The 26,614-nt window shown below is 27.6% G+C and overlaps 1 protein-coding gene and 1 long non-coding RNA gene across 5 annotated transcripts; one reads left to right on the plus strand and one right to left on the minus strand.

The window, feature by feature from the left end:
* The first annotated feature begins 3,553 nt into the window (after window positions 1-3,553).
* Window positions 3,554-23,309, plus strand: LOC126901819 (uncharacterized). The gene is made up of 3 exons (XR_007703130.1): window positions 3,554-3,732; window positions 22,756-23,000; window positions 23,094-23,309. It is a non-coding gene; the product is annotated as an uncharacterized LOC126901819 (long non-coding RNA).
* LOC126901817 (uncharacterized) lies at window positions 12,401-17,484 on the minus strand. Of its 4 annotated transcripts, XM_050678630.1 has the most exons (5): window positions 17,352-17,484; window positions 16,954-17,176; window positions 16,330-16,537; window positions 16,101-16,223; window positions 12,401-12,477 (listed from the first exon to the last, which is right to left on the minus strand). In XM_050678630.1, exons 3-5 carry the CDS (start codon window positions 16,442-16,444, stop codon window positions 12,428-12,430), a joined length of 288 nt encoding a protein of 95 aa, XP_050534587.1. In that variant the 5' UTR covers window positions 16,445-16,537; window positions 16,954-17,176; window positions 17,352-17,484; the 3' UTR covers window positions 12,401-12,427. The 4 variants fall into 4 exon arrangements, with proteins under 4 accessions (XP_050534587.1, XP_050534586.1, XP_050534584.1 ...); XM_050678629.1 differs by lacking the exon at window positions 12,401-12,477 and having other exon boundaries at window positions 15,676-16,223; window positions 16,954-17,138; XM_050678627.1 differs by lacking the exon at window positions 12,401-12,477 and having other exon boundaries at window positions 15,676-16,223.
* Window positions 23,310-26,614: the final 3,305 nt, after the last annotated feature.

Genomic DNA, 26,614 nt, shown 5'->3' on the forward strand with positions numbered 1-26,614 from the left:
ACTCAAAATATTTTGAAAAAATTGACTATTTTATGATATGATGATTTTCATAATATAAATATTTTATTATGATCTACAGAAATGTTATTTAAAAGCTGTTTTTGATCTTAAAAACACTAAATATAACAGGACTCTTTTTTTGTTTTACAATTCTAATAAACACTGTAAGAAATTATCCAAAAATTCTAGTACGTTGGTATAATACTTTTAACATACACTTTACTTTTACACACAAGTACTGTAATTTTGAGATGAAGTATCAAAAATTCACACACTTATATAACATTTTTATTATTATTAAAATTTTCCCGTACATTTTATGCGTTAAAATCTTCCAGTACGAAATTCTAAAAATGTGTTTATTAATTAATTATTATAAACTTTATGATGAAATCAAGTTAGAGTTGGGTTGGGATTTACAAAAAATAAGTTATTTAAAAATGTCAAAAAAAATAGTTCTTAAGAGTAATGTATTTTTTAAAAATTGTTAACAATAGAAATACTCCTTCATGTAAAATAAATTATTATTATTTTTTTATGTACCTTAGAAATTTCCATCTTAATTTACTTTTATCATTAAAGTTTTTACTTTTCATATGTTATTTTAACTATTTTGTTTATGCGGTTGCTAATTGTAATCCATAATCATTCGATAAAATATATTTGCATGAATCAAATGCGCATAAATAAATAAATAAATAAATATTAAGTTTAGACATAAGTCACCATTACTTAGTGTCAGTCGGCTCATACCAGGTAAGTTTAAGTATAAAGTTATTGACACATTTAAACTATTTTATCAATTAATTGTGGAAATTACTATAATCAATTTATTAAATAAATAAAGTTTAAAAAAACTAAAAAAACACGCTTTTAAAGTACATCGAACTAAAAAGTTAAAAATAATTTTTAAAATAAACTTAAAACAATAATGAACAAAAAATACTAGTACTATTGTGATAAAAGCGTCGGGCGCTCAATATACGAAAAATATGGCACAAAGCACCCACGCTTTTATCACAATAATACTAGTATTTTTTATTCATAATTATTTTAAGCTTATTTTAAAAATTATTTTTAACTTTTTAGTTCGATGTGCTTTAAAAGCGTGTTTTTTTAGTTTTTTTAAACTATATTTATTTTTCACTTTTTAGTTTTATGTTATGATAGAGGTTACTATCAATATCATGGTTGTAACGGGTAACGGGAAATCAGGGTTCGATTCCGGGGAGGGAGTCTGAAAACGGCCCCCACATCCAAGGAAAGCAGCAGGCGCGTAAATTACCCACTCCCAGAACATGGAGGTAGTGACGAAAAATGACGATACTGGATTCATCCTTTGTAATCGGAATGAATGAGTTCTATATCTCTAAATAAGAATAAAGTGTGTTAATATATATTTTTAATAGTAATTAGAATATATATACAGGGTGGCCCATCACTCACTGACAACTTAAATAACTTTTGATCCAGTTAATATTTTTAGTTGATTTTTTTTTAAAATAATATTTATACGTTAGGTCTATAGCTATATCTCAATAATTAATTTTTTTACATTTTATTAAAAATATTAATTATTTTAAAATTTTAAATAAAATGTAAAAAAAAAATCTAAGATAGCTATTTTGTAGAGTAGAATTTAAGAAAAATTTTAGTAAAAAAATATCTTATTAATATTCAGTAGTAAATATTCTGTAGCGTTTTGAAGTTTGTAAAAATTTGAATTTTCATGTATTATTTTACGGTTATAAACATTGAAATACGTATTGAGAAAAGGACAGAAGAAAACGCTATCTTTTCAATATACTTTTGAATGAGAGTGATAAGTAATAATTGCCTTATCTAATTTCTTATCATGGTATTAATGCCAAGTTTGTAATGTATACACTTTATCATCATATGTATACACAATAATCATGAAAAGATAGCGTTTTCTTCTGTCCTTTTCTCAATAAAAAATCAGCTAAAAATATTAACTGGATCAAAAGTTATTTAAGTTGTCAGTGAGTGGTGGGCCACCTGTATAATATTGATGACACGGACGTGTGTACGGGTACGAAAACCGAAAATAAATTTATACAGGAATAGTATTGCTGGCGTTTGTTGAGCGAGGCGTGGGGTGGGGTGAATGCGTTATGACAGTCTAGTCTAGACGACGGAATATGCGATAACGCGTGGCGTTTGCAGAGTTACTAACAAACATACATACATACATACATACATACATACATACATACAGGTGAAACTAATATAAGCGTGTTAAAAAACCACTGTCTCATCTGAATAATATTAGTTTTGATGAATAAATGTAAATTATACAATTTTTTTAAATAAAAAAGTATTGAACTTATATAAATTCTAAAAACATAATAAGAATTTTAATAACATTTTTGACTTATAAAACAACTTATGTAACTATATCAATAAATAAATATATTGATAAAAACCTAGGTAATTTCCTTTTAAGTACTAAGGACTGTATATTTTAGCCTATTATACTTTAAGTTATTATTAACATAAACTTTTGACAAGTTTAAATACTATATTTCATTATTAAAATTATGTTGTATACTTCAAATCAGACTTGATTGATTGGGTTGGATTGACTTAAATGTAATGGCACATTTCGCCTATTACACCCCTCAAAAATTAATTCTGAGACCGCTATTTTGTGGCATATTAAATAAAAATGAGCTAAAGATTTGCATTATTTTTAGAAAAGATTATAAAAGGCTAATTTTATAAGATTATTTTAAAAATCAAGTTTTTTTGAAAATTATTTTTTAAAAAAAAAATATTTAAATTAACTCGGGTATAGGAACATAGGATAATTTTTATGCATTTCTATACATATTTTTCTAAAAGATATTATAAAAGACTATATTAACGCTTGCGTAAATTGTAATATAAGATATTAATTTATTTGTAAATATTCTAAATGGGATATTTCAAAGGTACGTCAAATAAATAACATGATTTTTTTTTATTTTATTTGTCTAAAAACACTTTTTAAATATTAATGTATTTATATTGTCTTTTTACACGCACGCCGTTCAATATTATAAATATAATCTAGCAATAATATGTTACATGAATGTGATAATGATCGTGCTTCACAAAATGTGACACCACCTATTTAACTTCGCCCATATATCCTTGTTTTGATTTATTCAATGTATAATTTAATTTAATATCCTATAATTGTTATTTAATTAAATATCAAATATTCCTATGCATTTAATTAAAGTAGCAGTAACTTTATAGTAAAAATGTTGATCATATCTATTATTGTAATAAAAACAATTTTTATAATAAATAATTTTTTTTTCTTCATTAAGATTTAGTTCTACATTATATCATTATTAAATGTAAATTAAAACTATGCACTTTTACAACTGTAATAGGATTAATTTTTATTTTTAATTCTATTATAATAATAATTACATAAATTTTAATTTTAGAATTTGTATTCTAGAATTTTCTATGAAATAGGGAATACATACAACTCGTTATTCCTCGATCGGCTATGTTCGTGTTCTACCGACTATTTTCGGTTGTATAGAGCATTTAGCGTTTGATGTGCACATTTAAATTGGTCCGTTAGTAATTTTTAAAATCTCTTGATTTGTGTTCCAACCTTTGTAAAGGTAATACTGTTTGCTAAGTCGCGTTTTCTAAGATTTTTTTCGCCGAAAAAGAATGATATACTTAAAGTATGCATGTCTATGAATGGTATGTAATATTTTATAATCCATAGTAATTATCTAAGTTTGATAGTATAAGTCTGAAAGTATTTAAATCTTAGTACAATACATATTATCATTTTTATTATGATTAAGTATAGTTTTTAAAAACTTAAATAGTCGTTTTTTCTGTTATTTCCTTTATTGTTATTACAAAGTTCAATTAAAACAATATCTCACTTTTTATGTAATTAAATTCTGTTTAAATGTATAGAGAAGTAATTAATTAATTTTTATTTTAGGAGAATTATTTTTTTGTTTAAATAAAATTATTTTGGTACATGGGATAACCCAATTATAAAATTAATTAAGAAAAAATATTTCTTAAATAATATAAATGTTATTCTTATATAATTTATTTTTATTTGAATAAATAATACTATCTTGTATTATTTATCTGTTAATAATTTATTTCAAAATGTGTAGAACTTAATGAAAAAAGTACTGTTCAAAATGATTCAATTTTCACTGTATTCTATTACTTAGAGTTATGTCATCAGTCTCAATAAAAGACAAATATTTTATATTTTTTGGATAGTATTCTAAAATGTTTGATCATAATTTTACATCTATTTAATCGTCAATTTTTATATGATGTTTCTTACGCTATATTAAGTGTTTTTTTAAATACTCACATTTTTTTGATCATTGAAAATACAATATTTAAATAAAAATCGAGCTTTCGTAAGAAAATGTGATACTTTGTGCTAAGTGGAACAAATTTGCTTACGAAACAGTTTAAATAAATGCAATTGAACAGTAACAACAAATAGCCTCAATCCTTTTATTTTTTTTTCTAATTTTACATTTTTGTTTATTTTGTTTCATTTATGCCTAATCGATTTTTGTTCTTAGTTTTATTTAATTTTTTAATTATTTAACCGATTATGATGCATTACCAAAACTAGTAGATACAATTTAATTCTGTATTATACCCTAGTTTAGTTAATTTTTATATTATTTTATATATTAAATAATTAAATTATTTAAAAGTGCAATTTATATGGTTTAAGTTCTTTAGTAAATTTAAAACTTTTTTTTGATATAAAAATGCTTATGTTACCAATTTGAGTATAATTTATTTTACTTATACATACACAATTTATCATATATGATATTAATTTTATTATTTTAATAAGAAATCTGCATATATTTCGTGTTTCTTTTTATAAGCTACTAAGTTAACTTATGAAGAAAATTTACTCAAATTGCTGTTTTCTTTCACTCTATTTATTAATTTAATTATAATTGAAATGATTAAATATTAATAATTAATCCATTTAAAAGTCTATATCGATCTTAGTCACCTTGATTGATTTGAATAAATTGTGGTTTCTCTGTTCAGTGTAATATTGTTTTGTAGAAAACGTCATTTAGCAAAGACCTAGTGGACCAGTAATTACAAACATCGTTGATTACAATATATCGTTGACAGCTGATCTCTTGTGTCTTTGTTTTACTCACCCCCTAGCCCACCCAGCACAGCAAATCGATGGCCACCGTGTCTATTGTCATCCGTGTACAGTTCATCGTCGTACATCAATGAATTTATGTATCATTTTTTTTTTTTTTTGCAAGCGTCTTCCCTTGAATGGTAAATTGTTCGGCCATTGTATGTCATAATTTTTATTATTTGTATATTTCACCCTTGTGGCCAAAGTTCTCGTCCCCTTGCACGCCACTAATGATTGGGTCCTATCCATTGACGTAGTCGCTTTTCCGCCGTCTGTTTTCATCTGCCATAACGTGCCTGGATCTACACTCGGACTCGTGATACTTAGATGTTCGATACCATTACCACAAGATCTCATACAGTCCACTCATCACTATCAAGAACTTCATCTATTCAGCTGAGTTTTTATATTATTTTTTAATGTTATTTATTATTTGTTTAATTATTTTGTTTTATGCCGCTTCGTCGGCCATTAGTGTTTAAGGGCTCCCCGTTACCCCTTAAATTTAAGATACTCTTTGAAGAACTTCTAATATAACTGGTTATTTTTTATTTAATTATTGTCTGCTCTCGTTACTTATTGGATCATCCTATAAAATTCAATTTTTAAATAGTAAAATAGTTATAATACATTTGTCGTGTACGAACATTAAAGTTGTTTCCCACAGATACCACGAGTACACATACGAGTACGCTGTACATACGAGCAGTGTTTGGACGACCTACAGCTTCTTCCGAACAATATTTGGAAACGTATATTATAAATTAGGTACCCAATTGTGTGCGTGCGGATACGGTTAAGCTGCAATCTTATGTACTTGTTTTGAACGACCGGCAGCGTCGTCCACTCACTAAAATATTAGTACTGTATTGGGTAATTTATTTTTAGAATTAACGCTCGCGTTATTCGTTTGCTATAATAGTATAATCGATATTATTATTATTTTCATTTCTATTTTCTACTACGACCTTTAAAATAATATTATGTGTATTGTGTTTTAATTTAGCTTCGATGTGAAGCTGAGAAGGTATTAATTTTACTATGGGTTTTTTTTGTTCTTTGTGTCTGTGAACGCTCAATCTCAGCGCTCGCTGGACCGATTTTGATGAACAATATCAACAAAATTCCCTCGTTCCCCGTAAACGGGGGAAATCCCCCAAAAATTACAAATTTAAAAATCGCTAATTTTCGACATTTCTTCAATTTTTTTTTACTTAAAATTGCCATAACTTTTTTAAAAATAACCGAATCAATATAATGTTTTTTTAATAGATATTTAGATATTTACCTATCATTTTATATATTTTTGTGAACATTTGACCCTTTAACAGTCAACAGGAAGGGTTTCAAAATGGTAATTTTTTTACAAAAAATTAACTTTTTCAACGTTGAAGATGAACTGTATTATGTAAGTGGTGGAATCTAACCCTTTGGATCACGGTTGGTAAAGCGTTTATTACGAGCACCGTTGCAAAGGATTAAAGAGGAATACTTAGAAAAAGCTAGTAATCTTGATCACGGTTGATAACACGATGGTTATGATCACCGTTGAAGATTATTACTAACTTTTAAAGAAAAGAATGTATAATTTTGATCACGGTTGGTAACGCTTAGTTACGAACACCGTTGAAAATTATATATGTAATAAGAGTTAAGATATAAGGAAAAAATAAAGAAAACGTTCTCAATGGAAAGTTGAATGGATGAAGACCAGTTGGCAATTAATATTGCGATCACTAGTAAAACGACATAAAGAAAAGAAGAATTAATGATAAACTATTAGAATTCTTAGAGAATAATTGTACAAGTAGTGACGGTGTACTTTATGCTACCCGTCACCACCTGAGTAGTGTAAAACAATTGCCCGCATATAATTTATTTTTTAAATACCCTCCAAAAAACAAATGCGTATTTTAATTTTCTATTTCATTTTCGAGTTCTCGTTAAGACTGATATGTAACATAAAATAATTATTACGATAAATATAATAAAAAATAAATACATTAATTTACATTCTTTTGAATAAAGGTTGTCAAACAGCGCTGTCCAGCGGACTTTCTTGCAACTGTCAAACAATGCTAAAGCCGTAGCGTAACGTTACAAAATGTTTCGGAAAGACTGACACTTTTATGTATACCTTAAATTAAAGCTAATGTAATATATTTTAATTTGAAAAAAAAAAATTTTTACCTCTGGACTTGTCTTTGTGGTGAAAATGGCATACCGATTGCTATTTTTGTGTGAAAATTCTCGATTTTATTTTTTACATTTTTTAAAATTATGTTGTTATAACTTTTTAAAAAATGCATGAATCAACTTTATTCTTTAATGATAAATACTTTATATATACTTCTTTCATTCGACATACTTTTTTTTAAATCGGACCATTTCCGTTTATATAGGAGGGGAGGTGCAAACCTTTTAAAATGCGTATAGAAAGTAGAACTTTTTCAACTTAACTTTTGAAAATGTTCCGGAAAGACTGACACTTTTATATATATCTTAAATTAAAGCTAATGTAATATACTTTAATTTGAAAAAAAAAAATTTGACCTCTGGACTTGTCTTCATGGTGAAAATGACTACCGTATGCAAAAATATGCTATTTTTGTGAAAAAATTCTTGATATTATATTTTACATTTTTTAACATTATGTTGTTATAACTTTTTAAAAAATGCATGAATCAACTTTATTCTTTAATGATAAATACTTTATATATACTTCTTTCATTCGACATACTTTTTTTTAAATCGGACCATTTCCGTTTATATAGGAGGGGAGGTGCAAACCTTTTAAAATGCGTATAGAAAGTAGAACTTTTGAAAATGTTCCGGAAAGACTGACACTTTTATATATATTTTTATATGTAATATAATTTATTTTGAAAAAAAAAATTTTGACCTCTGGAATTGTCTTCATAGTGAAAACGGACATCAAAGTTAAAGAAAAACGTACGATTTCCGTGAAAAAATTCTCGATTTTGTATGTTATATTATTAAATTTATATTGCTATAACTTTTGGAGAAATGTATGGATCAATATTATTATTTATAATATTAAAAATATTTATAGAGATGAAAGGGGTTTTCATCGGACACACTTTTTTTGTAAAAAACTTTATACAAAGGGGGTCAAAACCTTAAACATTCTTATTGAAACTAGGACATTTTCAATTTAATTATTGAAAGTCTTCCAGAAATACTGACACATTTATATATATCTTAAATTAAAGCTTATGTAATATACTTTAATTTGAAAAAAAAAATTGACCTCTGGATTTGTCTTCATGGTAAAAATGACTACCGTATTCAAAAATATGCTATTTTTGTGTTAAAATTTTGTGTTTTGTATTTTATTTTAATTTATAATACCTGACAATGGGAGTACACTGATTTTCATAAATATTATATAAATCAATTTGATATAGCATAGAAAGTTAAACTTATTTAAAGTTTTTTGCTTTTTTTAAGTAGTGAAAATAGCTTTGAACGTACGGTTCTCGAGTCGGTAAAACTTATGTCTTAAGCACTTGGGGTACAGGGTTCCAACCCGCGTATGGCAATGAATTTTTTGCATTTTTTCTTTATTCTTTGTAAGTTAAAATCAATTTTCAACTGCTTTGATTTTTATCTATTTAGATTCAATAACTTCAATAAAGATCAAGGATACAATCACTGTAATCGCCACTGGCGAGATGAAATTTCTTATTCATATTAAAATTATTTTACTATATTTTAGATTTAGCTTTGATGCAAAGCTGAGAAGATATTTTTTTGTGACTATCATTTATTTTCTCTGCTCTAACTTGACCTACTTTTTTCAATGATACGTCAAAAGACTACAATTCGTATCTAGTTGAAGATATTACCCTCAAAATTTGAAAAAAAATTCTAATTTATTAATGAAACAGTTACTTATCCCATGTTCTCCATACAGACAATTAAAATCATTCATTTCTAATGTTTTCAAAGTATTTATTGACGAATCAAGTTTGATATGATAGGTTTCAAATACAAAATTAAATCATTTTACTTAGTAATTTAATAATTTTTTTACTCTATTTGTGTGTGCTAATTTTTTTAGTAACATATTGCTATATAATAAATCATTTCTAAAATAAATATAGTTTAAAAAAACTAAAAAACACGCTTTTAAAGAACATCGAACTAAAAAAGATCAAAATAATTTTTATAATAAGCGTAAAACAATAATGAACGAAAAGTACTATTAAAAGTATTATTGTGATAAAAGCGTTAGGCGCTCAATATACGAATAATATAGCACAGAGCACCCACGCTTTTATCACAATAATACTAGTACTTTTCGTTCATTATTGTTTTACGCTTATTTTAAAAATTATTTTGATCTTTTTAGTTCGATGTTCTTTAAAAGCGTGTTTTTTAGTTTTTTTAAACTATATTTATTTTTCACTTTTTAGTTACATGTTATGATAGTAGTTACTATCAATATCATGGTTGTAACGGGTAAAGGGGAATCAGGGTTCGATTCCGGAGTGGGAGTCTGAAAACGGTTACCACATCCAAGGAAAGCAGCAAGCGCGCAACGTGGAGGTAGTGACGAAAAATGACAATACGGCAATCATTCCCCGTAATCGGAATAAATACCCTATATATCTCTTAATGAGAATAAAGCGTATTAATATATAAGTTTTAATAGTAATTAGAATATATATATATACATGTAAAGCGACTTAAGTACGTAAACGTATCATGCACGAGGTATAGCTGTGTTTTGTTGGCGGGCGGGGCGCGAGGCATATATGGCGGCAGCGGCGTCGGCTGTAGGGATATATAAATGAATATTAACATATACGTATATATAAATATTGATATATATATATATATATATATATATTAATATTAGCTGCGATGGTAAGAATATATAATCTTCGCATAATATCGCGGCACTTTCGTTGGCGTAGACGACGCGATGACCGGCGTGATCCTCGGGCGTCAAAAGGTTAGCAGCGTAGATGACGATGGCGCGCGAGTGCGGATCCGTTTGTTGACGTTATCACTTTGACAACGGGAAGAAAACTACAGTATCATTAGTGGCGGGACGGCGTTGGCCGTGCGGCACTTGTTGGACTTTGTGTTGGTCAGTCAAATACTCATAAAATATGGCGATGGCTGATAAAGGTGGCACGAGTCGTGGGGTATTGTGTATAACGAAACGACGTGGAGCCGTGTCAATCACAATAAAAATTTGTTATATCTATATATAATTTATGACATGCACGCGTATACGGGTACAAAAACCAAAAATAAATAAAAATTTGTTATATATACATATATACATAATTGATGACACGCGCGCGTCTACGGGTTAGAAAATATTGTTGTCTACGAATGGTGAGCGGGATGGGGCAAATGCGTTACGACAGTCTAGTCTCAAGGTCATACACGACGGGATACGCAACATAATAACACGTGCCGCGTGGAGTTACAAACTTACAAACAACAAACGACAAACATACATGTGAAACTAATATAAGCGTGTTAAAAAATGATAGTTAATTTCTCCTGAATTAACAATGGATTTTTACAATTATAATCAAATTTTATAATACGCCCAATTGAGTAAATCTTTTTAAACACCAAAAGTTACTAGGTAATAGTAAAACAATTATTAAATTACAAAGTAGAATGATTTAATCTTTTTTGTTTTAGTTAAAGTGAATCATTAAAATTAATTCAGATCTGGATATTTCAATTGTAGAATCTTTTTAAATACCAAAAGTTACTTAGAAATGTTTACTATGGTTTCTATTACGATAAAAATGCAAAAAAATAATGAGTTTTTCTGATAAATATACTGTAATTATAAAATTTCCTGACTGCATATTAATCTTAAAAATAGCATTGTTTTAATTCTCATAACATTTTCTATTTATTTATGTCAATTTGAAACTTGTAATTGAGCTATAAGTTATGGTAACATATTCAATTTTTTTTATTATAAACTTTGACAAAACTTTATCAAAAATTTTACATCAACCCAATCAAAAAAATAGGTTAAAAATGAAAATTTGGACTGATTATTTTTAACATATTAAAATCAAATCAGTAATAATTTGAAAACAAATTTTTTTTTCTTTTAATTATTATTTTATATGTAATTAGTAATAATATAAATAATTAGAAGTGATAGAAAAAGTCTAATTGCAGATTTGAAAACAACACGAAAAATTGATTTAGAAAAGTATATTTTTGCTTCTGATGAAATTTCCTTGTAGTTCAGTGCATTTATTAATAGTAACAAACAGTTTTTATTGAAAAATATTGCATCAAGCCCTTTAAATTTTTATATACGTAAAAGTAAACCAAAATTTAATTCTTTATTAATTTTATAATTTCTCCGTATAAATTACAATATTAAATTATTGAATATCAATTTCATACTAAATTTAATAACTATATTTAGTATTTATTCATATATTATATTTTAAAATCAAAGAACTAATAATCAGGATATAATTAAAGAAATAAGAGTTGATGTTGCTTTTGTAATTATCCACCAATTTTTTAAAATTAATCACTACATACAGATTTGCATCGAAGCGTTTCTTATCATAGTGATTTTAATCACTGTCAGATATCATCTATATTGTCCCATCTATGCCTCGTCCACACTGTGCCTCGACCCTACTGTGTTACCGTTTTATTATATTTAATTTGACAATTTTTTATATCTATAACTAGCGGCATTATAATTAAAGTCGCACCCCTACTACCAGCACCCACCATCACTGATTAGATGTGCGGTTAGCCGTTATCCTCCCAGGCGACCCACTTCCGCTTCAATAATAGCCATTTAAACAGGCTTATGGTAAAACGGTATTTTAGTGCGGCACTCAAATAACCGTCTTACGGTCTAGCTGCCTCGTACGAAACAAATATACTTCAAATATGTTTTGATAATAAGTATATTGTTTAGTGCATATTGTATAATTATATACAATTTTCTTATAAATTTTAACTGAGTGATATTCACATTTTATTCAAGATAATAAAAAAAAGTGGGCAGTATTAAGCCAACATGAACAAAGAGTATTCACCAAGGTGTTTACTGAATAATGTCTTGTCGCTAATACGCACTTTTAATACACTTCAAAAATAAGCGGGCTGTACATTGCCAATGTGATTTAAAAGTCATGTCGCTAGTACGCACTTATGAAGTGATAGTAGAAATGTGATATTATTATTTTATTAGTAAACAAAATTAAAAAATAAACCAATGGTTGTTGATGCAGTAATTTCTGAAATAAAAAATAATCACTTTATTAATTATGTTATTAGATATTATGACTTATGGTTTTTACTGTTGAAAATTGAAAGCAATGGTAATATGTTAATATTTTATGAGATGTGATTGTTGTAAGTTTTTCTGGAATTTTCTTTATTAATCTGATAAAAAATAATACTAATAAATTCTTAGATTATTTATATCTTGTGAATTATACAGAGTGTTCAGTAAATAAGGAAACGAATTTCTATTGTACTCATTGTTTATAACAATTTAACTGTTTCCTAACTTACTGAACACTCTGTATAATAAAAAAGATACTATTTATTACTATTAAAATAATACCATTTAGAAAATACTATTTGTTTCGCTTTATTTTTTATTATTTAACCCTTAAACAGTTGTGTGGAGGTCTAGCATACCCCCACATAAATAAAAACGGATGTATTATATTGCATAAAAGGTGTACAGGCTCTTATTTTTCAAAGTTTTTTTTTTTGCCCGGACGCCCCCTAGAATTGTTCTATAGGTTAATAAAATACATTTTGTGAAGTTTCGTGATTGTCCAATGATTTTTTCCCGTGCCGCAGAAGGGTTGAAATTTAATAAATTGGGGTAAAAATTAGTTTTTTACGTATAACTTGTTAAATTTTACTTGAATCAAAAAAATTTACTGAATAAAATTTGTTTAAAAATGTATTTCCTATAAAATATATTGTATTATTTTTTACTCTATAATGCATATTTAATTGAATAATCAATAAAACACATAAATACGTCGTTTTTTCCCGATTCTAATTTTTTGCGTAATTCAGTTTTTATTAGCGTAATCGACAAATTTTTACAAAATCTATAAAGATTATAAAATTTAGATTTGAAAATTATGTACAAATATTGTTTAGTAAAATATTTTCTAATTCTAAATCTTGGTCTTATAACATATAACTGATTAAAACATATAATATAAAACTAATAAATAATAAAAATAAACTTTAATTATAAAAAAAACACAACTAAAAAAATATTATGGAAATTTATTATCAATTATTATTAAATAATCATCATTATTTCATTAATGTGTTTTTTTTGCATCAGGAAAATGTTTTCTATAATCTGCGACAACTTGGAGCAAGTATTGCTTTTGGTCTTCTTTTTTAGTAATTATCGAGTTATACTCTTCAATTAATTTCACTGATCTTTTTGCAGTATCGTTTACAACTTTTAATCTTCGCACTATTTCTTGACAGTCTAGATAATCTATATTTAAATTCCATCGTTCGGGAGCTTTGCTTAAAAAACTAGTTTTCATATCAAAACGTTTAAAAAAAATTTTTGAGTTTGCCTTAATGAACTTGTCAATAGTTTTACTTACAAAATGTTTTATATTTCTTGGCGGATTAATTTTTTTAAAGTCTTCACATTCATTAGTTTGTAATGATTTTACCATAAGTCTTTTTATTTCAACAGGTATTTGATCATCATAAAATGCCATTGAGGCATTTTCAGGCGCGAGATACCATAATTGGTTGCTAAATTTAAAGTGCTATTAAACCTACGGCATCGTCAATTTTTGTGTATTCATAAACATTTTTCATGCATTCTAAGTCCATACGAGGAGCTTCAATAGAATTATTTTCAGAATACCAGTATTTTAAATAAATTCTTACCAAAAATATACAAATATCACGAACACCAACCCGTTCGTCATTTGTTAGCTCGAAAGACTCGAAAAAGAAAAATTTTTAAACAATAAATGGCTTTTGCCATCTATCTGGCGTGATGAAAAGCTTCAGGAGATCTAATAGAAATATTTGTATAATGATCACCGCCAAGAAAAATAATGGCCAAATTAAGAAGTTCTCTATAGTCTTCTCTTGGTTGATTAATTTTTATTTTTTCCATTATAAACAAAATTAATTTACTTTCTAAGCCGTTTAATTGTGTTTTAACCGTAATATTTTCTAAATCTGGATTTATTGTACAGTCTTTAATCTGTGCCCAACTTTTTTTTAATTTTTTAAACAATGGTATATTTGGTCCACTAGATAAAGCAATTTTATAAAAGGTCCCTTTCGAGGTATTGCTCTAAAATAATATAAGCACCTTGTAATCTCCCCATATTAGAGGCTATTGTGTCGCAACAAATAGCCTGAACTTTATTTTCAATATACCATTCTACTAATAAACTATGAATTGCTGAAGCTTGTACTCTTCCTGTACTTGATTTAATAAAAGGAACGCCAAGAAGTTGCTCATTACCATTGAACTTATAAGTACAGGTAGTCTATCAATTTTTACGCTAATAAAAACTGAATTACGCAAAAAATTAGAATCGGGAAAAAACGACGTATTTATGTGTTTTATTGATTATTCAATTAAATATGCATTATAGAGTAAAAAATAATATAATATATTTTATAGGAAATACATTTTTAAACAAATTTTATTCAGTAAATTTTTTTGATTCAAGTAAAATTTAACAAGTTATACGTAAAAAACTAATTTTTACCCCAATTTATTAAATTTCAACCCTTCTGCGGCACGGGAAAAAATCATTGGACAATCACGAAACTTCACAAAATGTATTTTATTAACCTATAGAACAATTCTAGGGGGCGTCCTGATTGAATTTAATAAAAAAAAAAAAAATGACCTATGTAGATAAGGACCACCCTAGTGTACATACATAGATAGATATAAATTTAGAAGATGGTTTTTATAGTAATATTGACTCGATTTTCATAAATAAATACCTTCGAAAAAAAAATGTATGACTTATTCATGAAAATTGAAATGGGTCTAATAGACCCCCACGCGACTAAGAACATAAAAATAGGTACGCGCCTGCTTAAAGATTAATAGTTAATTTTATTTAAAAAATAACTATTATTTCAATTTTAGTTTATCATTCATTAGTGTTCACATTTTGTCATAAAAATGAACTTAATTTTTTTTAAATTTTACCAATGATTTTTTTTTGTAGTCACACGTTAATATACTTTGTACAAAAGTTGAAAAAGGAACTTAATATGAACAAGTTATAATAGAAAACTTAAATTAAATCACAAATATTAATGAAAACCAATTTTTTTTTTTAATTATGGTGATATATAAGACCTATATGAACAATAATTATTATTTATGTAGGTAATTTAAAATTTCCAAAATAACTTTTTAACTAATAACTAATTTTTGAGGATAATGTCTTCAACTAAATATGAATTGTAATAATTTTTGACGTATCATTGAAAAAAGTAGGTCAAGTTAGGGCTGGGAAAATAAATCGTAGTGACAAAAATAAACCACATAGTAAAATTATAGTAACATGAATAAGAAATTTCTTCTCACGAGGGGAGTCTACAGTGATGAGATCCTTGATATTTATTGAAAATATTGAATCTAAATGAGATAAAAATCAAATGAGTTGAAAATTGTATTCTAACTCATAAATAATTAAGAAAAAATAAATAAAAAGTCATTTTAACGGGCGGGGTTTGAACTTCGTATGCCGAGCGTTAAAGTCTGAATTATAACCGACGCAGCCACCGTACAAACCATGTAATATAGAAATAATAAATATGAAATTGAGATATGCTGTCATGGAATTAGTATTATAACAGTCCCCACTCGCCATACTTATTTTTCTCTTAATCCACTGCAGAAAAGTATTCGTGTTATCATCATATACTTGCTGTACTTTATAACGATGGTCGTTTTGAGTAACCGCGTCATTATCATCAGCCATTTGATTATGATGAGCTAGAAAAGATTTTAATATTTATTAACCCTAAAATTAAACAATTTTTATTTCTATTTTCTCACACAGCAAAACTAAATTATTTTGTATTTAAAAAAATGTACTTACTAGGATTGTTAAACATTTTTCTTGCTTTAGATTTTTGATCCTCCAATGTTTCAGACTTTTTAAGAGGTGGTGTCCAAAACAATAAAATGGATTTATGTAAAACATCTTGATGCATAATGTCTCAGACTTTTTTCTTTTTAAGTCTGAGAGTTTATTTTGACCTGGTAAAGTCTCTAACGATGCGGCATTGAGACGGACTGTACGATTGCTTAAAAGTAAACAAATTTATGTTATAAAATTTGTATTATTATTTGATTTAATTTTTAATTGTCATAAAAATATATTAAGATTCCTGTCCTTAGTTTTTTCTAAATACTATACATATCAATGATTATTGTATATATCCGAAGAAAAATTTTATGAAATAATTTTTATACATTGAATTAACGTTTTCTTTCTTTAGTCATTTCGCTTTATTTTTTATCAAACTCCGACTCAAAAGTGTATATTAGAAGATACATTTAAATCTTTAATATAATCATAGTTTGTTTAAATTTTAGTGAGAATTCAATAATTTTGAATTTCACACACTTAAGTTTTATTACTTGTGTAGTAACTACTCTTTTTTTAAATTTTATTAATGTATTTGTTTACTTATTTTAAGATAGATAATAATAATATTACTTTTGACTTCTTGATTCCTCGGCCATTCGATTATTTATAGTGTTAGGAAAGCTTTCTACATGTTCATTAATTTCATTTGATGCATGATTTTCTTCTTGGTTTTTTGATATATTTATATTTCCCAAATTATTTTTTCGGTTCAAATTCTTTTGAATATGTCTCACTCGATTCTTTTTCATGATCCCCTGCGCAGGGATACGAGTGTACTTTTTATTTCTTGTTTCTAAAATGTTTAAACGTTTTACTACAGATTTCTTAAAAATTTTTGCCTCTATAAACATATTAATAATTATTAAACTATTAATAATTGTAAAATTGTTAAATTCTCTGAAAAATCTTTCTTTGACTTCAAGCATTAAATCGCCACAAATAAAATATCTTTACGATGTGCTACTTACTAATGGAATGCTGTGATTCACTTCGTAATAGTACCGTTTAGATTAATTAAGAATTATGTTGATAATTTCTAAGCCAATTAGAATTGAACTGTGTATATATAGTCGAATATTTGAAATTAATGAGAATACATAAGAATCGTCGAATGCAAAACGCCAATTGAAAGTATTGACAAAATTATATTGACAATCATTTACAACCTTGGCATTAATACCATGATAAGAAATTTGATAAGGCAATTATTACTTATCACTCTCATTCAAAAGTATGTCATTTTCATGGAAAAAGTTACACACCTCCAAATTATAGTAATCACGAAAAGATAGTGTTTTCTTCTGTCCTTTTCTCAATACGTATTTCAATGTTTAATACCGTAAAATAATACATGAAAATTCAAATTTTCACAAACTTCAAAACGCTACAGAATATTTACTACTGAATATTAATAAGATATTTTTTTACTAAAATTTTTCTTAAATTCTACTCTACAAAATAGCTATCTTAGATTTTTTTTTTACATTTTATTTAAAATTTTAAAATAATTAATTTTTTTAATAAAATGTAAAAAAATTAATTATTGAGATATAGCTATAGACCTAACGTATAACAATTATTAAAAAAAAAAATCAGCTAAAAATATTAACTGGATCAAAAGTTATTTAAGTTGTCAGTGAGTGGTGGGCCACTCTGTATTAAGGAAAAAAATAATGGACGTTATTGTGCCTTTTATATATCCATGCTTATAAAAATGTCAGCATATATGATATTTTGATGACTATTTTGTTCATAATCATAAAATGATTAAAAAAATTTATCAATTGAATAATATTATTTTTGTCTCTCAATTCGAATCTTTAAATACGCTTTAATTAATTCAAGTTTTAATATCGAATAAAATAGCTTACGAAAATTGCCCTGTCTTTCGCAAGTTTTGAGATTAAGTTTTAAATATTCAACAGTGACTCAAATCACTGTCAAAGTTCTCTTAGATGCTCATAATAATAATTTGTATAAATAATTAAATTTGACTCTTCTTTTTGGTCATCTTAATCCCAACTACTTGAGGTTGACCAGAGAATTAAATTTGACTAAAAAAATGTTTTTAAGCTACCAGAATTAAGTTATGTTTTAGTTTTGTTTATTCAAAGAGAGGATTAGCTATTTTGGAAAAGTCTTTAATTAGTCGTCTATAATAACTACACATGCCTAAAAAGCTACTTACTTGTTTTGGAGTTTTAGGTTTTGAAATATCTGTGACAGCCCTAATATTTCTGGTTAATGGTTAAAATCAAATTCATTGAGTTCATGAGTGTGTTTTTAATGGGAACATATGTAGTATAATATAGTGTTATTTTTAAAGCATATGTACACGAAGCAACGTTGGTTAACGGGGATTATATTGATATTTTTCAAGGCTTAGGTGTAATATTGTTCGCATGCACTTCATTGCCTAAAGTAAGTTGAAATAAGTTTCTTGTACGTAAATACTTTAGTAAGTAAACAATATCAAACTACATATACATATAATACAATAATTGTATAATATGTATATGTAGTTTATTTACGATCACTAAACTGATATAGAAAGACAAGATAACTACATTCTACTCCGACCATGACCATTTGATTCAATTGGCTTAAAGCAATCTCGAAAGAGACACTATAATATTACTTTATATGACTTAATCAAAGTCGGAAGTATGAAGCCAATTAATATAGCTTGTTAATTGTATAAGCACTTAGTCGATACTGAAGTCGAAGCATGTATAATTTATATGATATTTTGGTTTTTATTCGTGGCTATTCCAACGGCCAAGTATATGCCTTACATACAAAGATTTATTGAGTTCATGAGTGTGTTTTTAATGGGAACATATATAGTATACATAGTGTTATTTTTAAAGCAGATGTTAAAGTAAGTTGAAATATGTTTCTTGTACGTAAATACTTTATATCTGTTTAGTACTATTCATATAATGAAAATTGGTTGTAAAAATAACTATTATTTGTATATTTATTAATAGGTAATAATTATTAATATACAAGACATAAATAATATTATTTGAAAACGTATTTTATTAAATTTTTTATTGATTTTTAATTTCTAATCGTTCCAAGCGATATTTAAACAAAATTTTAATTTTTAAACGATGTTTAGATTTTGAAAGCTGAAGATGAACTTAAAACTCCAGAGCTGTTCTCTAATCCTAAAGTTTTCAGCGTATTGAAAGTTTCCATATTCTCAATTACTAATATATTTATTGTAATTGGAAAAAAGCCAAGTAACCACACGGCTTTTTTCAAAACGTCAAAACTCAGTTTTTGTCTGTTAACCGCTTTACCGAACCATGGTTATTTTATAGTTTTTTTATATTTGAATATGTCAAATAAGTGTCTTCTTTTTTTAATTAAGCAACTTAGTAAGATAGCAGTACCTTTTTAAAACGGGAAACACATCAAATGATTCCAGGTTCCTCAAGTATTTTATGGCCATATACTCATTTTATATATCTAGTATGCATCAAAATGTTTTACATGAATTTTATTATTTTGGGCATCACCTCCGAAATGTAAAAGAAATTGGCTTATTTTAAAGTTATTAAACTTTATTGGCTTTATAAATTTCACGTGGGAATTATCTGCATGTCTGGTTAGTTGTATATGTCATTGATGATCGTGTAATTTTTTTAAACAAATTCAATTCGGGGGCGTCATTTCAATCGTTTTTTATTGCTACGTAAAGATATCGCATAGATCACAAGTGGTTGAGTGTGGTGATGCAAAGGGTTCTTTATTTAAATTATTTAACGTACAAAAATGTTTAAACAGAGGTTTATAAAACTTTTTGCGATCATTTTTGGTTACTTTTTAACACACTAATATTAGTTTCACATGTATGTTGTTTTTTGTGTGTAACTCTCCACCCGCCACGTGTTATTATTCTCGCGTATCCCGTCGTCTATGGCCTTGAGACTAGACTGTCGTAACGCATTCACACCACCCCGCTCACCACTCGCTGACAACAATATTTTCCTAAAAAATTTTATTTCGGTTTTCGTACCCGTACACGCGTGCGTGTCATCAATTATATTTATATATATAAACAAATTTTTATTTTGATTGACCAATACCGTCCGCGTGTAATGGGCCTTACGTATATATATTTATATATTCCTACTGCCGTTTATACCTTAGGTATAACGTTCCCTCGCCCACAAAACACGGCTATACCTAGTGCATAATACGTTTACGTACTTAAGTTGCTTTACATGTATATATATATTCTAATTACTATTAAAAATATTAACACGCTTTATTCTCATTAAGAGATATAGAGTGTATTCATTCCGATTACAAAGGATGATAGCCGTATCGTCATTTTTCGTCACAACCTCCACGTTCCGGGAGTAAGTAAATTTACGCGCCTGCTGCTTTCCTTGGATGTAGTAGCTTTTAATTTAGTATATATATTTGGAACAATTATATTATGTATATGTTCAATACAATCCTTTGATAATTATGTTAAACGATTCTTTATTTTTAACATTATTTTAATAGTAAGTTTTGCCTCACCCGCCTTATAGACGTGGCTGTTTTGTGCCATAATTTTCGTATATTGAGCGCCCGACGCTTTTATCACAATAATACTAGTATTTTTCGTTCATTATTATTTTAAGCTTATTTTAAAAATTATTTTTAACTTTTTAGTTCGATGTGCTTTAAAAGCGTGTTTTTTTAGTTTCTTTAAACTATATTTATTAGTACGCAAGTGTAAAACTTGTGTACCACAAATGACGACCCTGTCTAAAATATCTTCATGCCACGTCATATAACTACGTTAGTATGACGTCTATAGTAAAGATTTCAATGGTGTAAACACGACCTAGTCTTCAAAATATAGTTTACATGATTGTTAACTAACCACAAATGCGTAGGAAAACCTCGTTTTTCTATAAAATCTTATTGACTTAAAAGTTATTTTAACGTTACTATTACGACAGCAATATTTTTCAAAGAATAAATAAAAAAAACCCAGCATAGTGGGGTGACGGCACAGTGGGGTCGTGGCATAGTTGGGTCCAGTATAGATATCTGACAGTGATTAAAATCACTATCATAAAAAACGCTTCGATTCAAATCTGTAGATAGTGTTTAATTTAAAAAAAAAAAATTTGTTAAAATAGCATATTTTTGAATACGGTAGCCATTTGCACATAGAAGATAGGTCGTTGGGACAAATTTTTTTTTTCATTTTATAGTACATAAAATAAGCTTTAATTTTATATATGTTTGAAGGACGCAGTATTTCCAGAACATTTTCAAAAATTAAGTTGAAAAAGTTAATTTTTGTAAAAATGTTGCTATTTTAAACCCCCCCTAATGAGCAGGTTAAGTGATAGATTTTCAAAAAAATATACCAAATTATAGGTAGTGACATCATGCATCTATAAAAAACAAGAATTATATTGATATGTTCATTTTTAAAAAAGTTACGGCAGTTTTTAGTAAAAATAATTGAAAAAATTTCGAAAATTAGCGATTTTTTGTAATTTTTTTGGATATTTCCCCCATTTGCGAAGAACGAGGGAATTTTTTTCAATTTTTAAGGGTAATGTCTTCAACTAGATACGATTTGTGATCTTTTGACGTGTTTTTGAAAGAAATCGGTCCAGTGAGAGCTGAGAAAAAGTGGCTACAGACATAAAAAAAAAAAACACATCATAGTAAAATTAGTACTTTCTCCGCTTCGCATCGAAGCTAAAATTAATATGACGGCTAAAAAGATGATAATCAAACATGTATTTTGGTTTTTAGTTTTCACCTTATTATAATAATATCTGTTTTAAAAAACGATATTTTTCTTAAGTTACGCTCAACAATATTAGGTTCTTGGTTTATGGACAAATTCCTGGGTCAGATGATGGTATTACTAGGTTGCATTAGCATATGGAACTTTATGGTTTTTCCATATTTGGTCGAGTTTTGCATAGTATACGGGATTGACGGAATAGCCACAAAAAAATTATAATTTTCAAAGATTTACTTATGATGATCTTGGGAGTTTCAATTTTTAGTGCTGGAATGGTAGCAGCCATAATTAACTTAAGCTATTATGAATAATGTTAAAAGTATAACTGTTAAAATAATTTTTAGCTATAGAATTTTATATATATATATATTTTGTACAATTATATTTTAACTAGGTTTATTCATATTCTAAAACAACTATTTAATGAATATTTGAATTTGTGGGAGTATATATTATGTATATGTTCAATACAATCCTTTGATAATTATGTTAAACGATTCTTTATTTTTAATATTATTTTAATAGTAAGTTTTGCCTCGCCACCTTATAGACCACACATTGCCCCTTCTGACTAATATTTGTTCCTATTGATGCAGAATGCCCTTGCTGGAAAACATTTCACCAAAGTTGAAGATATCGAAAATTGGCTTGATACATTCTTGGCCGTCAAGCCAGCGCAGTTCTTTTGGGATGGAATCCACAAATTGCCAGAATGATGGAAAAAACTGTACACGATTGACAATTGAAACAGAGGTCATCGATTTTGAAAGCTGAAGATGAATTTAAAACTTTAGAGCTGTTCTTTAGTCCCAAAGTTTTCATTAGGTCATTTTTAAAAAATGTATGGCAGTTTTAAGTAAAAAAAATTGAAATAATATTGAACATTAATGTTTTTTTAAATTTGTAATTTTTTTGAGATTTCCCCAATTTACAGGGAACGAGGTAAATTTTAAGGGTAATGTCTTCGACTAGATACAAATTGTGATCTTTTGATGTATTATTGAAAGAAATCCGTTCGACAAGAGAAAAAGTGTTAACAGACACAAAACAAAAAAAAAACACATCATAGTAAAATCAGTACCTTTTCAGCTTCGCATCGAATCTAAAAGATAAGATTCTTCACTAATGTTTTTTTTTCAATTCAAGTATTATTTATTCATGGTAAATTATTCTGGTTTTATTTATTTTTATTTATCATGGTAATTTTAATAAATTTTTGAACATATTATAAGGCCAAAAATGTATTGCCCAATTATTGAAATATATGTTGTTTTATAGATTTTCATAATAATTTTAAAATATAATATTGAAAAATATTGTTTCGACTATCAATTCTTTAAATATACAAGCATTATATACAGTAGAATACATGAAAATTTACTTAAATATGTTTGTATAAGCGAATATTTATTTTAGTTTAAATATTTGTTGGTAATATGATAGAAATATTTGGGTGTGGGAAAAACCATAACAATAATAATATTCAATATGACCCAAAAGTATTAAATAAACTATTTTAATTTTGAGAAAAATATCAAAATATTTTTATTGTATTCAAGTTGAACTTTTCAAGAGAAAACTTTAAAACAAAACGTAAATTATAATTTTTAAAAATCGACTAGAACGTTTTCGTTCTTAAGGGGTTAATTGTCGGCTGCTTACTATTCTCGGAAACGTATTTTTAAAATTAAACTGAACGGGCGGGCACGTATGAGTCGTAAAAGTTTGGAATAAAGTAATAAACATCTGACTAAAATCTCATGCAAATAAAATGGAAACTTTCGTTCGATTTTCAGTAAGTTAGTCAGTAGGCTTAACAAGTTTAACTTGCGGACAATCACCAACAATAATATTTATACGACGCTCCGAAAACTATTAATAGACATTCCAAGTTTGTTCCTTTTACTTGTAACATTCTTTTGCGTACTTCGTAGATTGTAACATTTAAGAAAAACGCGTTAAATTGCTTGTAACATAAAGTTATTTTTAAACACATTAAATTTTACAGATGGAAGTGTAATTTTTTTTTAATTTAATGGTATATTTGATCCAGAAATATATGTAATTTATAATTAGTAAATATCCAATAGCCACTTTGTATAATACTTAATCAATATATCAATTATACTCGAGTAAAATGAAAAAACTTTTAGCCTCAGATTTCGACTGTACTATCATAATTAAGAGCTTCATTGCTTTACTGTTAGATAACCACATTTAATGATGAACATTTAAAAAAAAATAATAATATTAAATATCTGTATTAAATGTTTTGGTTTATCCCTCTGTTAACTAAAACAAATTTTAGAAACTAAGGAAAACACGTATATCTTATCTTAACTTATCACTAATCTTTAGTTGCGGGAATCAGTTAAATGTTTAAAAAAGTTTTATGTTTGCTTAGTTTTTTCTATAAGCCTATAAGATTTTATTCTTCTTGTACTCGAATGTATGCCTGGTAAGTTAACAATGGAACCTGTATTTTGCGTGAGGCAACTAATAGAAAAGTTTAGGGAAAAGAAGAAAGAGCTGTGTTTGGTATTTATAGATTTGAAGAAAGTGTATGATAGAGTACCAAGAGAGGTTGTACATAGAAGATATTTATGATGGCACTTGTACCAGGGTAAAAAGCATAGGAGGAGTAACGGAAAGTTTTAGAGAAAGAGTAGGAGTGCATCAGGGTTCTGCTTTAAGCCTTATTTATTCTCTATAGTGGTGATGGATGAAATTACTAGAGAAATACAAGGAGAAGTGCCGTGATGCATGTTGTTTGCTGACGATATAGTGTTAATAGGAGAAAATAGGGAGGAAATTAATCAAAGGCTAGAGGTATGGAGATCAGCTCTTGAAGAAAAGGGTTTAAGAATAAGTAGAAGTAATACAGAGTATTATAGAGTACGAGTTTGACAAAGGAGAACACGAGGTAGATGAAATGAGGATGTCAGTGACCATAGGAGAGGTGAAGAATTTTAACTATTTAGGGTCAGTTGTGCAAAAGAGGTGTGGTATTGACGAGGATGTAAGATACAGAATTAAGTGCGGGTGGTTGAAGTGGAGAGAAGCGTCTGGCGTCTTATGCGGTAAAAGAATTCCAATGATGCTGAAAGGTAAATTCTACAAGACTATAGTGAGACCAGCTATGATGTATGGTTCAGAGTGTTGGGCGGGTGATAAGAAAGTAGAGCAGAGAATGAATGTAGCAGAGATGAGAATGCTTAAATGGATGAGTGGAGTGACTAGGAAAGATAGAATAAGGAACGAGCAGATAAGAGGGAGTATAGGTCAATCGTGGATAAGATGAGAGAAAATAGACTTAGATGGTTTGGTCACGTTATGAGGAGAGAAGAATCGGAAGCTGTAAGAACAGTTGTAGAAATGAATATTGAAGGAAGAAGAGGTAGAGGAAGACCAAAAAAGAGATGGATGGATGCTATTGAATGCGATTTGAGGACAGCTGATGTGAGCGTAGATGATGTGGGAGATTGTGTCAAGTGGAAGTTTAGGATAAGGTTGGCCGACTCGAAGTAGTTGGGATTAACGCGAGGAAGAAGAAGAAGAAGTACTCGAATGTATAGAAAGTCTATCAATAATAGTAGAGCATTAAGTGATAATAATATTTTACATGAAAAAAAAATCTTCGATATTATAAATATAAATAGCATAATTATAAAAATTAAAAACTGTTGTGTAGTAATACGAAAATAAAGATATAAATAGGTGTATGTGTGTTGTGTATATTGACAAGTTTATGTATGTTTGGGGATTTGGTCAATTGGTGAGCAACGAGGTTCTTTCGGGGTTGTAGAGTCCAAGGGTTTAGAAATAAATAAGAAGAAATAATTAAGGTTCCTCATATAGAGATATTATAAATGACCCAACTAGTAAGTTAGTACCTGTAATAATACACTGAGGCAACGAAGAGGCGGTGGCCGTCTCACGAATACCATGTAATGTGATTATGTATAAGGTACGAACTAGTTGGTAATAATTAATTGATGTTTGAAGATTAATATAATGATTATTTGATCAATTGCTTTATCATTCTGTACTCAGATTATCAATCCTAAATAATTGAGTCATAATAATATTGACTATATTGATTTGAAATCTTACCTGATGATTTTATTTTATTCTTATAATAACTTTTAATAGTATCAAGTAATCATAAAATAACAGGAAATTAAATTAACAAGTGAGAATTTCGTTAATGATGATTACGAATTTTACGTATCGATGCCGAGAGCGCGATTATAACAGTTCTTTGAATATCTGGAGACAAACTCCCCCAAGCCCTTCAGCACTGTCTGAGAAGGTTTACTGTGCCTTTTGTAGTATTTTGTATCCCCTAACAATCATCATTGTGTCAATCTTGTAATGTTATCGTTTATTGATAAGTAAGCATAAAATATGAAATATATAATTTAATACATGTGTATAATATACAATACATTTTTA

The sequence above is a fragment of the Daktulosphaira vitifoliae genome, unplaced genomic scaffold, assembly GCF_025091365.1.
Source record: "Daktulosphaira vitifoliae isolate Bord-2020 unplaced genomic scaffold, ASM2509136v1 Scaffold_3, whole genome shotgun sequence".
Classification (NCBI taxonomy): Eukaryota; Metazoa; Arthropoda; class Insecta; order Hemiptera; family Phylloxeridae; genus Daktulosphaira; species Daktulosphaira vitifoliae.